General features: G+C 45.4%; 1 protein-coding gene across 5 annotated transcripts in view; it reads right to left on the minus strand.

The window, feature by feature from the left end:
• Nucleotides 1-13,340, minus strand: part of XPO5 (exportin 5) — a 47,551-nt gene that overhangs the window by 4,081 nt on the left and 30,130 nt on the right. For 4 of the 5 annotated variants that reach the window (XM_083349108.1, XM_083349110.1, XM_083349109.1 and 1 more), the window contains 8 exons: nt 12,002-12,102; nt 10,844-10,940; nt 10,079-10,215; nt 8,759-8,856; nt 7,324-7,370; nt 6,361-6,455; nt 5,475-5,537; nt 4,865-4,947 (listed from right to left, as the gene is read on the minus strand). In XM_083349108.1, coding sequence (XP_083205234.1) covers nt 4,865-4,947; nt 5,475-5,537; nt 6,361-6,455; nt 7,324-7,370; nt 8,759-8,856; nt 10,079-10,215; nt 10,844-10,940; nt 12,002-12,102 — 721 coding nt within the window. Of the gene's footprint in view, nt 1-4,864; nt 4,948-5,470; nt 5,538-6,360; nt 6,456-7,323; nt 7,371-8,758; nt 8,857-10,078; nt 10,216-10,843; nt 10,941-12,001; nt 12,103-13,340 lie in introns of all 5 variants that reach the window. The other variant, XR_014490779.1, reaches the window with a different exon arrangement.

The raw sequence follows: 13,340 nt of genomic DNA on the forward strand, positions 1-13,340 counted from the left end.
CTTCCCAATCTCTAGGGCTGCTGGAATATAACTGGTAATGTTTATTTATTTTATTTATTTGTTTGTTTTTATAAACCGCCCTTCTCCCGAGGGACTCGGGGCAGTGTACAGAATAAGGTAGGCATACAGAATGAACAATAGTGAAAACAAACAATAGTAAAATACAAACTGGGACCCCAATTAGAGCTATCAGGCCAGGCCGGACTGCTGGAACAGGTAAGTTTTTAATTCGCGCCGGAAGGTGCGGAGGTCGGGGGCCATCCGGATTTCGGTTGGTAAGCTGTTCCAGAGGGCTGGCGCACCCACTGAGAATGCCCTCCCCCTGGGGGCCACCAGCCGACATTCCTTGAGCGGTGGCACCCTGAGGAGGCCCTCTCTGTGGGAGCGCACAGGACGGTGGGGTGCTGACATTGGCAGAAGGTGCTCCCGTAGGTTGTCCGGACCCATGCCATGTAGGGCTTTGTATGTCATTGTTAGCACCTTGAACTTCACACGGAAGGCAACTGGAAGCCAGTGCAGCGCACGGAGGAGAGGTGTGATATGGGAGTATCGGGAGGCTCCCAAGAGTGTCCGTGCCGCTGCACTTTGCACCAGTTGAAGCTTCCGAGTGGATCTCAAGGGCAGCCCCAAGTAGAGAGCGTTACAGTAGTCTAGGCGAGAGGTCACAAGAGCATGGGTGACTGTACGTAAGGCATCCAGGTCCAGATAAGGCCGTAATTGGCGAACTAGTCGAACCCGGGAGAAGGCCCCCTTGGTCACAGCTCCTATGTGATCTTCCAGGGAGAGCTGCGAGTCAAGGAGGACACCCAGGTTGCGGGCCCTATCAACAGGGGGTAGTAACTTGTCCCCGATGTTAAGGGATGGGATGTTCTGAGTATCCTGGCTTGCCGGTACGTACAGCCATTCAGTCTTGTCCGGGTTCAGTTGAAGCCTGTTCCTCCCCATCCATTCCCGGACCGCTTTCAGGCAGCGGGACATCACGTCGAGGGCATCACTGATGTTGTTTGGAGTTGAGATGAAAAGCTGGGTGTCATCAGCATACTGATGGTACCCTACTCCAAAGCTGCGAATGATCTCGCCCAGCGGTTTCATGTAGATGTTGAACAGGAGAGGCGAGAGGACCGACCCCTGAGGGACTCCGCAAGCGAGAGGCCTCGGGGTCGACCTCTGTCCCCCTGCCAACACCGACTGCGAGCGACCCTGGAGAAAGGAGGAGAACCAACGCAGAACCGTGCCTCCCACTCCCAGTCCCCTGAGGCGTCGCAGCAAGATACCATGGTCGATGGTATCGAAAGCCGCCGAGAGGTCTAATAAGACTAGGACAGAGGAATGGCCCCTGTCCCGGGCTCTCCAGAGATCATTTATCAGAGCGACCAATGCCGTCTCCGTGCTGTAGCCCGGCCTGAAGCCCGATTGGTACGGGTCTAGATAAACCGCTTCATCCAGGATCTGAAGGAGTTGGTGCGCCACCACGCTCTCAACAACCTTCGCAAGGAAGCGAAGATTGGAGACTGGACGAAAGTTATTCAATGAGGATGGGTCCAAGGTGGGCTTCTTGAGGAGAGGTCTCACCACCGCCTCCTTCAAGGCGGTGGGGAAGTGACCCTCACTCAGAGAAGCGGAGATGACCGCCAGGAACCAGCCTCGTGTCCCCTCTCGAGCTGCATATGCCAGCCAGGAAGGGCACGGGTCCAGTAAGCATGTGGAGGAGCTCAACCTCCTCATAATCCTGTCCACTTCCTTAGGAGTCACAGGATCAAATTCCTCCCAGATGACGTCGACAAGACTGTCCATGTCTTGTTCTTCCAACTCAGCCCAGTTGGAGTCCAGGCCGTTTCGGATCCGAGCAATTTTATCCAGCAGATATTGACCGAATTCCTCGGCTCGACCCTGCAAGGGTTCCTCCCTCACCTCTTGGTTCAGTAGGGAGCGAGTCACCCTGAACAAGGCAGCCGGGCGATTATCTGCGGACGCGATGAGGGTGGAAAAGTAGTTGGATTTTGCCACCCTTATCGCAGCGAGATAAGACCTGGTGAGGATTCTTAATCGCAATCGGTCGGATTCGGATCGACTGGATCTCCAACGGCTCTCTAGGCCCCGTCTCCGACGCTTCATTTCCCGGAGCTCCGCGGTGAACCATGGGGCTCGCTGGGATCTGCGCCGCGTCAGAGGCCGCAAGGGTACAACTCGGTCCAGAGCCTCCGTGGCTGCCTTCTCCCAGGCTTCCACTAAGGCATCCGCCGAGCTGTGAGCAGGGAGTGCATGTGCGTCCCCAAGCGCTGCCTGGAACCTATCAGGGTCCATTAGGCGCCTAGGGCGGTACCATCTGGTTGGCACCGCGCACCCACGGCGGGGGGTGGCAAAGGGGAAGTCTAGCCGCACGAGGTGATGATCGGTCCATGACAGGGGCATAACAGTCGTGGCACCCCCACCGATATCATCGCGCCACCGTCCAGACAAGAACACCAAGTCTGGGGTGTGGCCTCTCTCATGAGTCGGTCCAGAAATTATTTGTGACAGGTCCATGGCCGCCATGGAAGCCATGAACTCCCGAGCCAGGTCGGACGATCCTCCCAGGGACGGTAGGTTAAAGTCACCCAAGACCATGAGTCTTGGGAATTCAACCACCAACCCTGAGAGGACATCGAGTAGCTCGGGCAGGGCTGCCGCTGCACGATTAGGTGGTAGGTATGCCAGCAGCAGGCCCAACTGCGCCCCCGGGCCGTATCTCAGTAGGAGAGACTCACACCCGACCATCTGAGGGACGGTGATCTCTCGCGGGCTAAGGGATTCCCTGATGATAACTGCCACTCCCCCGCCCCTCCCATGGGTCCGAGGCTGGTGCAGCACCTGGAAACCTGGCGGGCAGAGGTCAACCAGAGGGACACCACCCTCTTGGCCCAGCCAGGTTTCCGTGATGCAAGCCAGGTCCGCGTGCTCGCTCTCCACTAGGTCACGAACAAGGTGTGCCTTGTTAGCTACGGACCTGGCATTCAGGTAGACCAGCCTTAGCATAGGAGGCTGCACACCTTCGCTCCCGGGTCCTCCGGGGAAGTACAGAGGGTCGGAGCGTCTCACCGCTTGTACAGAGCGGAGATGACACTCCCGGTGACGATACGGCCCTCTGTTTGTGCACCTTCTGCCGTTCCCCACCATCCTGGGAATAGGATGTTCGTCAGTACGCCATCGGTTATTGTCGGCGACTGGTCCTCGTTTCTCACCATCGCGAATGGTCGTAAGCCTGGCCTGCGTTATGGCACCCGGAAGGTCTGCCTTCCCCGAGCAGCCATACTCTTTTCCCGCCCCCCTCCCTAACCCGACAAAAAACTTAACAAGAAACTTAACCAGGGGCCTCTTGTTGGTCTTGTGATGGAGGCCCCTGACCCTGCCTGGCCATCTCTCAGAGGCCCAATGGTCGGGCCCGTCATCGAGGTTTGATGTATTGAAGGCAGGACGAACCCAGGAGAGGGGGGAACTCCTGAGGGCGAGTAGATCTATGCAAGAATATTGAAGACGCATAGGGAGCATTGGGGAGCATTGGGAAGGCGGTCCCCTGGGTGGAGCATTAGGAGGGTCTAGTCGGGTAGGTGGGTATCTGGACCGTCACCCAGCCACTGCCACTTGGTTGGGTGAACCCCAGAAGCAGGCCACTCCCCATCCTCTCACGATGGGTTGTGATTCTGCTTCTGGGGGTGGTCCAGGACCCACTCTGGGTGAAGCATACCCCATAGAGCTCTCACCTCTATGGGGCTGCAGGTGTAGGACAGGCCACTCTGCCACCGTGGCTTGCACCCAGGCCCATCATGTCCTGTGGGGCGAGGGAGGGCAGGGGGGTTCGGAGCTGGAGGAGGCCAGATGTTGATGGCCTCGGTGGTCTAGCCGCCGTCATCTCCAACGGTCAGCTGCATCCTGGCGTCTTTAGGGGTGTTGATCGGCACGGAGATACCGTCGGCACCTAGGGTGCGGGCCGTGGACGCCACGCCGCATCTAGTGGTGCTGCCGTCGAGGGGTTTTCGGTGAGATTGGGTGACCGGGGCCTGGAGAAGTTTAGTGCCGCTGTCAAAGGCCCCTCGGTGGTGGTCGATCGGGTCCGCATAGCCGGTCTGCGGCATCTCCTTGATCCCAGGGAGATGCCGCCGTTGTTCAGGAGCAGGCCAGGAGGTCGAAGCAGGGCAACGACTCCGGTCCCGCTCAGGGCGGTTGCTGCGGCTGTCTCTTCCGCCGCCTAGCTGATCCATTTGATCCGCGGGGTCTTTCCTGATCATCCCTGGCGTCGCTGTTGGCCAGGGAGGCATAATAGGCATAATGTTATGATTGTTAGAATGTTTTTTTTTCTTCTTTTCTTCAAAAACAGAAGAAAGGATTTGCTGAATCAGGAAAAGAGCCTACAATGGCGTGGGACAAGACTGCTAAAGGCTGCTGCCAAGGAGTGCTGCTCGCAAGCACCACAGCAACTCCTTGGTCTGTAGCTCCCATCCAATACTGTGCTTGCCAGGGTCTCCTGACTGTTGTTACAATGGAGTCATGTGAGGTCCTCACTCAATGGCTTCCATGGTCCTGGGGTTATGATGGCAATTGGGACGGCTATGATTTCCACTGCTAAGGGATATCAAACAATATGACTTTATGACTTCATTTATATATCCATCCATCCATCTATCCATGATTGCCTATTTTGAAAAAAGATATTCAGAATTGCTCGCCACCTGAATTTTTTCTAAAAAAAAAATAGGGGGCTAAAAAACAAATTCCCCCAAAGAATGAGAAGTAGGAAGAAATTACTATCAGACTTTAGAGTTTTAAGAGTGAATCCTTCAATTCTCACAAATAATATAAAGACACTATTGAACCAGTGTTTCCTTACCTCTTGTTTCATTAAGCATTTGCCCAATTCAGTAAGCTCGGAGCTGGTTGATGGAGTCACCTCTGTGGACATCATTTCCTCATCTATCAGGAAAAATAATGTGAACGTGAGTCATTACAAATCAATCAAATTACTAACCATATTTCAATCAGAATGTCTGTTCCTTGAACAAGACACAGATGCATCAAAAGTGCTGGCTGGACACACACAGAAATGTATTTCCTCACTAACATTCCATTTATCTTGAAGTCACAGCACCAGAAAGTGTTAAGAGGAGGCAAATGATTTATAGAACAGCAAACCACAATATGGATTTTTGGGGACAATCAATCTGAACAAAGACTGCAGAATACTGTTCTTAGAGCCAAAGATAATTAAGATTCTTATGTCCATTTTTAGGCTGGAATATTGTGTCAATGATTCCTGAAGTGTGGCTCTGATTCCTTGCTAACAACTAAACTACTGAAGTGGTTAGCAATTCCAAAGGAATGTATAGAACAAGAATAATAACCTTATTTTTTAAACTAAGTCAGCCATAAGATTTTGATACATGCAGGACCAATTCAATTCAAATCTCAAGGGCAGCAGAGTGAACAAGACATTTACCTACCGTCTCCATCTGCACAAACTGTATTATTCTGCTCAGCACCTTTTTTTGACACACAGCAAACAGCTACAAATACATCAAAAGAAGATAAATATCAGTCAATGAGACATGACACCTTCCCTTTAAGAATTCCCTTCAATTATCATTTAATTCTTCCTTTGTAAAACTTCGAAATGTAACTTACACTGGAAAGTCTCAGTACATTAAAAAAAGGAATGCAGCCATTTTTTATATTGTGAATAAAATAACATGTGATTTGGAGCATTATTTCCTCTAAGTCTTTTCTGATATCAGCATGGAAAGAGCAAGGAATTTCAAACGTTCAGGTGATTTACACATGTCAAATTGCTAAGCACATTGATTTGTGCTTTAGATTGGAAGCCGCCCTGAGTCTTCGGAGAAGGGCGGGATATAAATGGGCTTAAAAAAAATGGTAAATCAAATGATCAAATGATAAAAGCCAAGAATGAAGGAATATGGCCAGACTCTACATGAATGTGTATTCTGAGAAATTCCTTATTAAACTAATCACACATTGCAGGACATATTCTCAAACAATTTTAGCATTTAGCAACTAAGAATATGCTGGAGAAAATGGCTGATTTTTTTTCCTTGCTGCTTATTTGTCATTATCTTTTTGTCCTAGAGATCAACATGCAAGAACAATAGTTGAAAATAGTTAGGCCTAGCTTATTAACCTACTGCTGATAAAGGAACATCTTGATAAGCTGAACAAGAGCATTTTTGAAAAAAAGAAGAGAAAGAGAGAGAATACTGGGTAATCCAGTAGTAGCTGTCAAGTACTGTAATATCTAAATCCCTCTAAAAAAAACTAGTAGTATTCCTTCTGCTTAGGGTGATGTGTCCATGTATTACTCATTTCACCCACCAATTAGATCCATAACTTCTCGAGTGAGCAGTCGAACCAGCTGCTCTTCCAACATCTCTTGAGATTCCGGGTTGTCATCTACTGTATCTTCATCACTGTTGAATAATAAAGAAAACGGATTTTAGGATGGCAACAGAAATCTGAGAGGCACAACAGACGCTAAACATAAATCATATCACCAAGACTAAAATATTAATGAAAGATGGTTCACTGATGCCCAGCCTGTTCTAAATGACTGCGACAGGATCAAAATCATAGCTTGGGGATATCATACCAGCAGCATCTGTGGCATGAAATATTTTCACCAACTTATATTTGCATTCAGCTGCAAATCCTCTAGGACAGAGAAGACTGCTTGTTGTTATTAGCACTTTCACAACATTCCTAATAAATTATAAATGTATTACATACATGCATACACTGATGTTTCTTTTTTCTTTTTTCTTTTTTTTAAAAATCAAACTGTCCACATTTATCTGATAGGCTACCGTCTAGGAGTAGCCACCAAGTGAAACAAACCTTTCCATTGCTAAAAAAATAGTTTCAATGCTGGTCTGTTTTTAAGTCAGTTGAGAGGGCTGGTTCAAACCTTTAAAAACTCTGAATAGTTTGGCTGTGAGGTAACCAAACATCTTCCAAACAATCTTCAGGTAAGATAAGAGTGTTGATAATCTTCTTCTGGGGCTCCACAATCAGAGGTTAGACAATTAGGGAAAAGCTTCTGCATTATGCCACCTTAGTCTGGAGTACTCTGTGCAAGAACATCTATCCAGTGCCAAAAGTACATAGATTTTTAGTTTATCTACTTTACTCTACATTGTTCTTGTTTTAGAAAACCTGTATGGCCATAGCTGTCCCTTTCAGAAAAGATGACTTCAGGCACAAAATGCAAAAGGAAAGAGTAAAATATAAGTTTCAAAGAGCAGTTGTCTCCCCTTGTTTAAGCCTTAGAGTTAGACTTACCAAATCAAACTCCGCTGATTGATAACTTGCCATTTCTGAGACAGCCTCTGGAAAAAAAGGCAACACGGCATAAAGGACTTCAATGATATACTGTATACTCAGAGCTTTGTATGTTATACATCAAACCACTTCAAACTAAGTGACAGAACAAACAGAATCCAGTAACCTGTTCATAGTGTGCAAATCACCAAAGTTGCCTAATTTACTGCCCCAAGGATGCTTTTTCAAGAGGCAACTTGCCGTTCTTGTTTTTCTTTGAAGACATTTCGTTTCTCATCCAAGAAGCTTCTTCAGCTCTGACTGGATGGTGGGGAACGGAAGGATTTATGTTCTTTGAAGACAGCTGGCCATTTGCATTCTTTTAGAGAGCTGTTGAGACCACTTGGAGGTTTATCTGTGTCCTCAAGGTCACCTGACACAGATAAACCTCCAAGTGGCCTCAATGACTCTCTAAAAGAATGCAAATGACCAGCAGTCTGCAAGGAATATAAATCCTTTCATTCCCCACCATCCAGTCAGAGCTGAAGAAGATTCTTGGATAAGAAACGAAATGTCTTCAAAGAAAAACAAGAAAGTCCAGTTGCCTCTTGAAAAAGTATGTTTGGGACAACCATGACTTGGATGACTGAGAGTCTCCAATGGACATTTACCTAATTTATTCTCCTTCAGTTAGGCTCTGCTTTTTACAAGAGCTATAAAAAGAACTGAGACCTTTCTTTGCGAAATAACTTTCTCAGCTGCATTTTTTAGAGTTTTAAGTATTTTAGAGCTTAGGTTTACATAGCTATGAATTTCACTGGATACTTCAGTGGCTGACATTTCTCAATTTAGTCTGCTTTATAGGTCATAAAAATGACATCGCATTCTACATAAAACTTATCCAGAAATTTAAGGCCAGAGAGAGAATACCAAATGCTATTAGTGACATCTCCAGGATAGAGTCTAGTCTTATTACCTGTTATGAAACAACAATACAACACTGTTTTCAATACGGTTCTGGGTAGTCAACAACTCTCAAGTATACTATACGGAGGTAACAACAGCTAAAGTAGGATTAATACGGAATGCATCCCAAATTAAGTTTTGGATCATCTTAAAACCTTACCAAGATCTGCTAAAGTTTGAGCTAGTAACTAGTAACTATTAACATGATAGAAAGAAGTGGGAAGTATGCATTCTGTGATTGGGTTTGGGTCATTCCTAATCGTATGCAAAAATATCTCTAGGAATTTTGCCACAACCTCACACCTAGCAAAATTCTTTCCTTAAGGAAAAGATGCTTTCAAGCATAATAGTTCCATGACAAGTACAAGGAAACTGAGAACAGATGTGATCTTGGTTTTTTTCTAACTAATTAATCCAGTATTTTCAAAAATTCACCACACAAAACTCACACTCTCTTTCAGTATTTTCAGACACAGTATTTTGTCCTTACCATATGTAGGTAGGTGAACAGTGGTCCAAGTATAGGGCAGATCAAAGATTCGTAGTGTTCAGGTGGGCAGGAGATAACCAAAGGTTTCACAAAAACACCTGCATGAAACTAGTTAAAGAAGCAGAGCAGCACAAATACACATCTATATTTCCTCCATGGAAAACCATTAGATTGATCCAGTCATGGCAATTTATGCTCTTTAACTGGCGTGAATGACAAAAGCCATTTTGCTCCCAGATATCTCAAAACAGGCAGTTGCACTTATCTCTAATTTTTTCATAAATCTATTTTTTTCCAACAAACCTACCCCCAAAAGACATTTAGTTAATTCTATGTATGTATGTATGTTCTATGTATGTTAATTCTGTTTTCTCCTTGAGGAGAAAATCTAAATCAGGATTTCACAATGCACTGATATGCCCATAGTCCACTAGAGGCATCATGTAACAAATTTTAGTACATTATTTTAAATGTAGGATGAAACAGTACGTAGCTGGTAAGGCAGTGCTTGCCTTAGTAGACTACAAATTCTACAAGCCTGAACTAAATGGGATCCCTCTTTCCTTCTGGACAGAAGTGAAAAACAAGTAGCATCATTGTTCTGATACTGCTGATCATCTGCACCCACTGAAATCACAGACTCTAACTGTATCCAGTTAGAATCATAGAAATGTCTGCCTTCATTCTGAGCTATTCAAACTGTTTAAATACGTTGGGAGGCATACACCTTTATGTTCTATTCTGATACAGATGGTCCTCGACTTATCAAAGTTCATTTAGTGACCATTCAGAATTACAATGGCATTGAAAAAAGTGACTTATGACTATTTTTCACACTTACAACCATTGCAGCATCCCCATGGTCATGTGATCAAAATTCGGATGTTTGGCAACGGACTCATATTTGTGACAGTTCCAGTGTCCCAGGGTCATGTGATCACCTTTTACAATCTTCTGACAAGCAAAGTCAATGGGGAAGCCAGATTAATTTAACAATCATGATACTAACTTAACAACTGGAGTGATTCATTTAACAACCATGGCAAAAAAAGGTCGTGAAATGGGACAAAATTCACTGAACAACTGTCTCACTTAGAAATTATTGGCTCAACTGCAGTCGTAAGTTGAGGATTACCTGTACTATCTATGCTGCTTTTAGGTTGTTTTTTTTTTACTAATTAGATCTACACTCTATAATGGTTCTGGTCATTTGCAGAAGAAAGGGTCCTACTTAAGAACAGGACTCAAGCTGGGACATTATATGGAAATCTCGACAAATTTTGGAATGAGAACTATAAATAAAAAGCAGACAAAGGATACGGAGAATAGGGCGGAGTCTGTAGTCAGGAATATTGTCCAGATTGATGAAGACTGAGTTAAGTAGTTCAGCTGCCAGACCCTCAACAACATAGAAATCTTGCTGCATGGATGAGCCAGCACTACCCAGAATGTGAAAACTGCAATTCAAAAGGCACAGTCTAGAACTGAGTAAGTTACACCTCTGGCAGAAGAGCCAAAAGGTTCACTGCTTTGAAAAGTTTACTTGCACTTTTTTTTATCTGTGCAAAATGTCAGTTTCGGTCAGGCCAGTTTTCCAACTAGCCCATCTGCTTTCCTTTCTTTTTAGAGCTGTTAAATCACAATCGGTTACAAGAGCATATTTTTTATTTATTTTATTTTAATTCCATTTATATCCCGCCCTTCTCCGAAGACTCAGGGCGGCTTACAAGCTTAGCAGTAGCCTTCATTCTATGTATATGCCTGCTTATTAGGGCTTTCACACACACCCCAAGCGGCATTATTACAAAGTCAACTTAATTGCCCCCAACAATCTGGGTCCTCATTTTACCTACCTCGGAAGGATGGAAGGCTGAGTCAACCTTGAGCCTGGTGGGACGCGAACCTGCACTAATTGCAGGCAGCTGGTGTTACTTAAGGAGGCATTAGCCCACTGCTCCACCAAGGCAGGTGGAATATAAATCTAGCTGGGTCAAATAACGATTTTCCTTTTCCCAGAGTGGAAAAGCAGTAGAAAGTCCACATGCGAAGTAACATAGTGTTAGGGAAAATCTATGCATTTCTTACCAGTTGTCATATAGTGTACAGAAGAACCCCTGCATCCTTTCCAAGACTGTTTTGTAAACAGGAGGGTCATAAAGTTCCATCAAAGGCTGGGGGAGACCTAACAAAAGAGGGATCGTATCAGTGGGGAGATTCCTCTACTCAGGCCAGTGACCCGAGCAGCTCTGGCTACCAAAAGCACAAATTTAGTTGTGGATATCTGGAATAGGTCAACTTGGGAGTCTGGATGCTTTTAATTTAAAAGTCGAGAGAAATGGCAGTAAAAATGCGTTGCTTTCAGAGCCGTTCGAAACAAAACAATACTTTTTCATGATTTTTACAAAACTAATTATAATCGTGCTCACGCAGACTTCTACCTGCTTGAAAACTAATGTAATCCAGGATGCACTGAAATCCAAATACATTTAGAGCAGAAGTGTTCTTCAGACGTAATATTTGTGTAATGTAAATAAATCTTTCCAGGCTTATTCACATTATAAACTTTATGTAATAAAAAAGTATATTTGTAAAACAAGTAATTCCATATGCGTAGCACATATGCAATTAACTTGTCTGATAGAATTTGATGGGTGTACCATAAATATTTTGGAAGAACGCTCTGCACGTTGAGGGTTTTTGAAGACTGATCAATTCAAATTATTTAGCAGTTTCCACCTCATTTGTTAAAACTGATGGGGAGCTGGGACCGAATAAACGCGATTATAATTTTAACCATCCTTCAGATTAGGAATAAGCAAGTTGTAAAGCAATTAAATGAAAGGTTATAAAAGAAAGGTTATAAAATGGGGCAAAGCTCACTTAACTGTCTGTCTTAGGAACAGAAATTTGGGGCTCAGATATTTAGTATTTAGTATTTATTATATTTGTATACCGCCCTTCGCCCGAAGGACTCAGGGCGGTGAACAGGGCACATATGAAAATACAGAATACAAAAATTAAAAAAGAATTAAATAGGATCCCGAGCTAAAACAATAGATGGTAATAAAAAAATCCACAATAAAAACCCCAACACATCCCCCATCAGGCCAGGCTGGCTTGTTCAAATAGATAGGTCTTCAGACCGCGTCGGAAGGAGCGAAGGTCAGGTGATGGTAATTCGAGGACTACCGGTACTAAGTCACATTTCTGCTCTAGGCTTCCCACTAAGAAGTAGCCACTTACCAAGAATGGTATTCTTCTCCACTTCCAGCATGTCAAAAGCCTTTGCAAAGGTAACTCCCAATTTAGCCATCATCTCTGGCATATACAAATTGTTGTGGGTCCTGGAAGAAAATGTGATATTTTATAATCACAAGTTGAATCTAACCGTTACCTGACAGTGGAAGTCCGCCTTCAGCTTGTAAACAGCTCCTGTATCTGGTGAGAAGGAAGGTGAGACCAAGCACTTGTGCATGGGATCCCCCTTCCTTACCAATGAAAACATTCCTGCCTTGGGCACATGGAGAAATCTCCAGTTTGTGTAGAGGATTCAGTTATTCCACACAACGTTTTGCTCCAATTTGTCTGGACTTGGCCCTCTGAAGTGCTGGCTGCAAGGACCCACGCAGGACACACTGCGTCCCTAAGGATGGGTCACGGTGCCTAGAATGGCAGGTGGCTCTGACAGAATGCAGCAGCTTAGGAATTTGCTCACACGCCATAAGCAACTTTGTGGCAGAAAGATGCCCCCCCTGAAAGGCAGGACAACTCTGCATTAACCACACCATGCTGCCAGGGAAGAACCTCCATTCAGCCTAGGGTGACTTCTTTCTTGCCATCCAGGCTAAAGAGGGACCCTCAGCAGCTGGATGGACCATCTGAGTGGGGAGGAAGGGTCCCTGTCTCACCTACCTCTCTCCATTGAGACCTCAGACCTCCACTCGGGGCTTCGGTAACTGCACACAGCACAAATTCTGCAGCCAAAGGGCCCAACAGCCTTCGCCAAAACTGCCTCTGTGCCTGCTGCTAGAGGCGATCAAGGGTAACTCAGACTGTCCCCCTAGAGCAGCAATCCCCCAAAGTAAGAGGGTGCAGGGAAAGAAAGGACTAGGTCGCTGGGTGGCAGGGGCAGGCCTCTCAATTGCTCTCCAGAGTCTCAGCTGTCATTTTTAGAAGTCTCTAAAAGAAGTCTCTATACTTGTGAAGAAAACCTTCAAGAACGGGACCAAAGTGAAACCAATGCAGCGATGTCTGCCTGAGCTTGCAGAGGGCCTGGAACAATAGTTCTGAGGTGTGAACTGCCCATTCATTTCAAAGAGTGCTAACAGAGGCTGCAAGAAAGGAGAAGCATCACATTATGAAGAGAGAGTGACTATTTGTTTTGGTTAAGCCTTTTAAGCACCAGAGCAGGGGCTTAAAATTATATTGCAATAGGTAAAACGGCTTTTAAGCCAAGACTCTTTTTAAAATAGAATTAAGATTTCCAAACTTGTGGAACTGACCAACGTTAGACTGGGCATCACTGTACAGCATTCGTAAAGTGCGAGTACCACTTCCTGCATTTGCATAAGACGATACATCC

This window comes from Vipera ursinii, assembly GCF_947247035.1.
Source record: "Vipera ursinii genome assembly, chromosome: 1".
NCBI classification, from domain to species: domain Eukaryota; kingdom Metazoa; phylum Chordata; class Lepidosauria; order Squamata; family Viperidae; genus Vipera; species Vipera ursinii.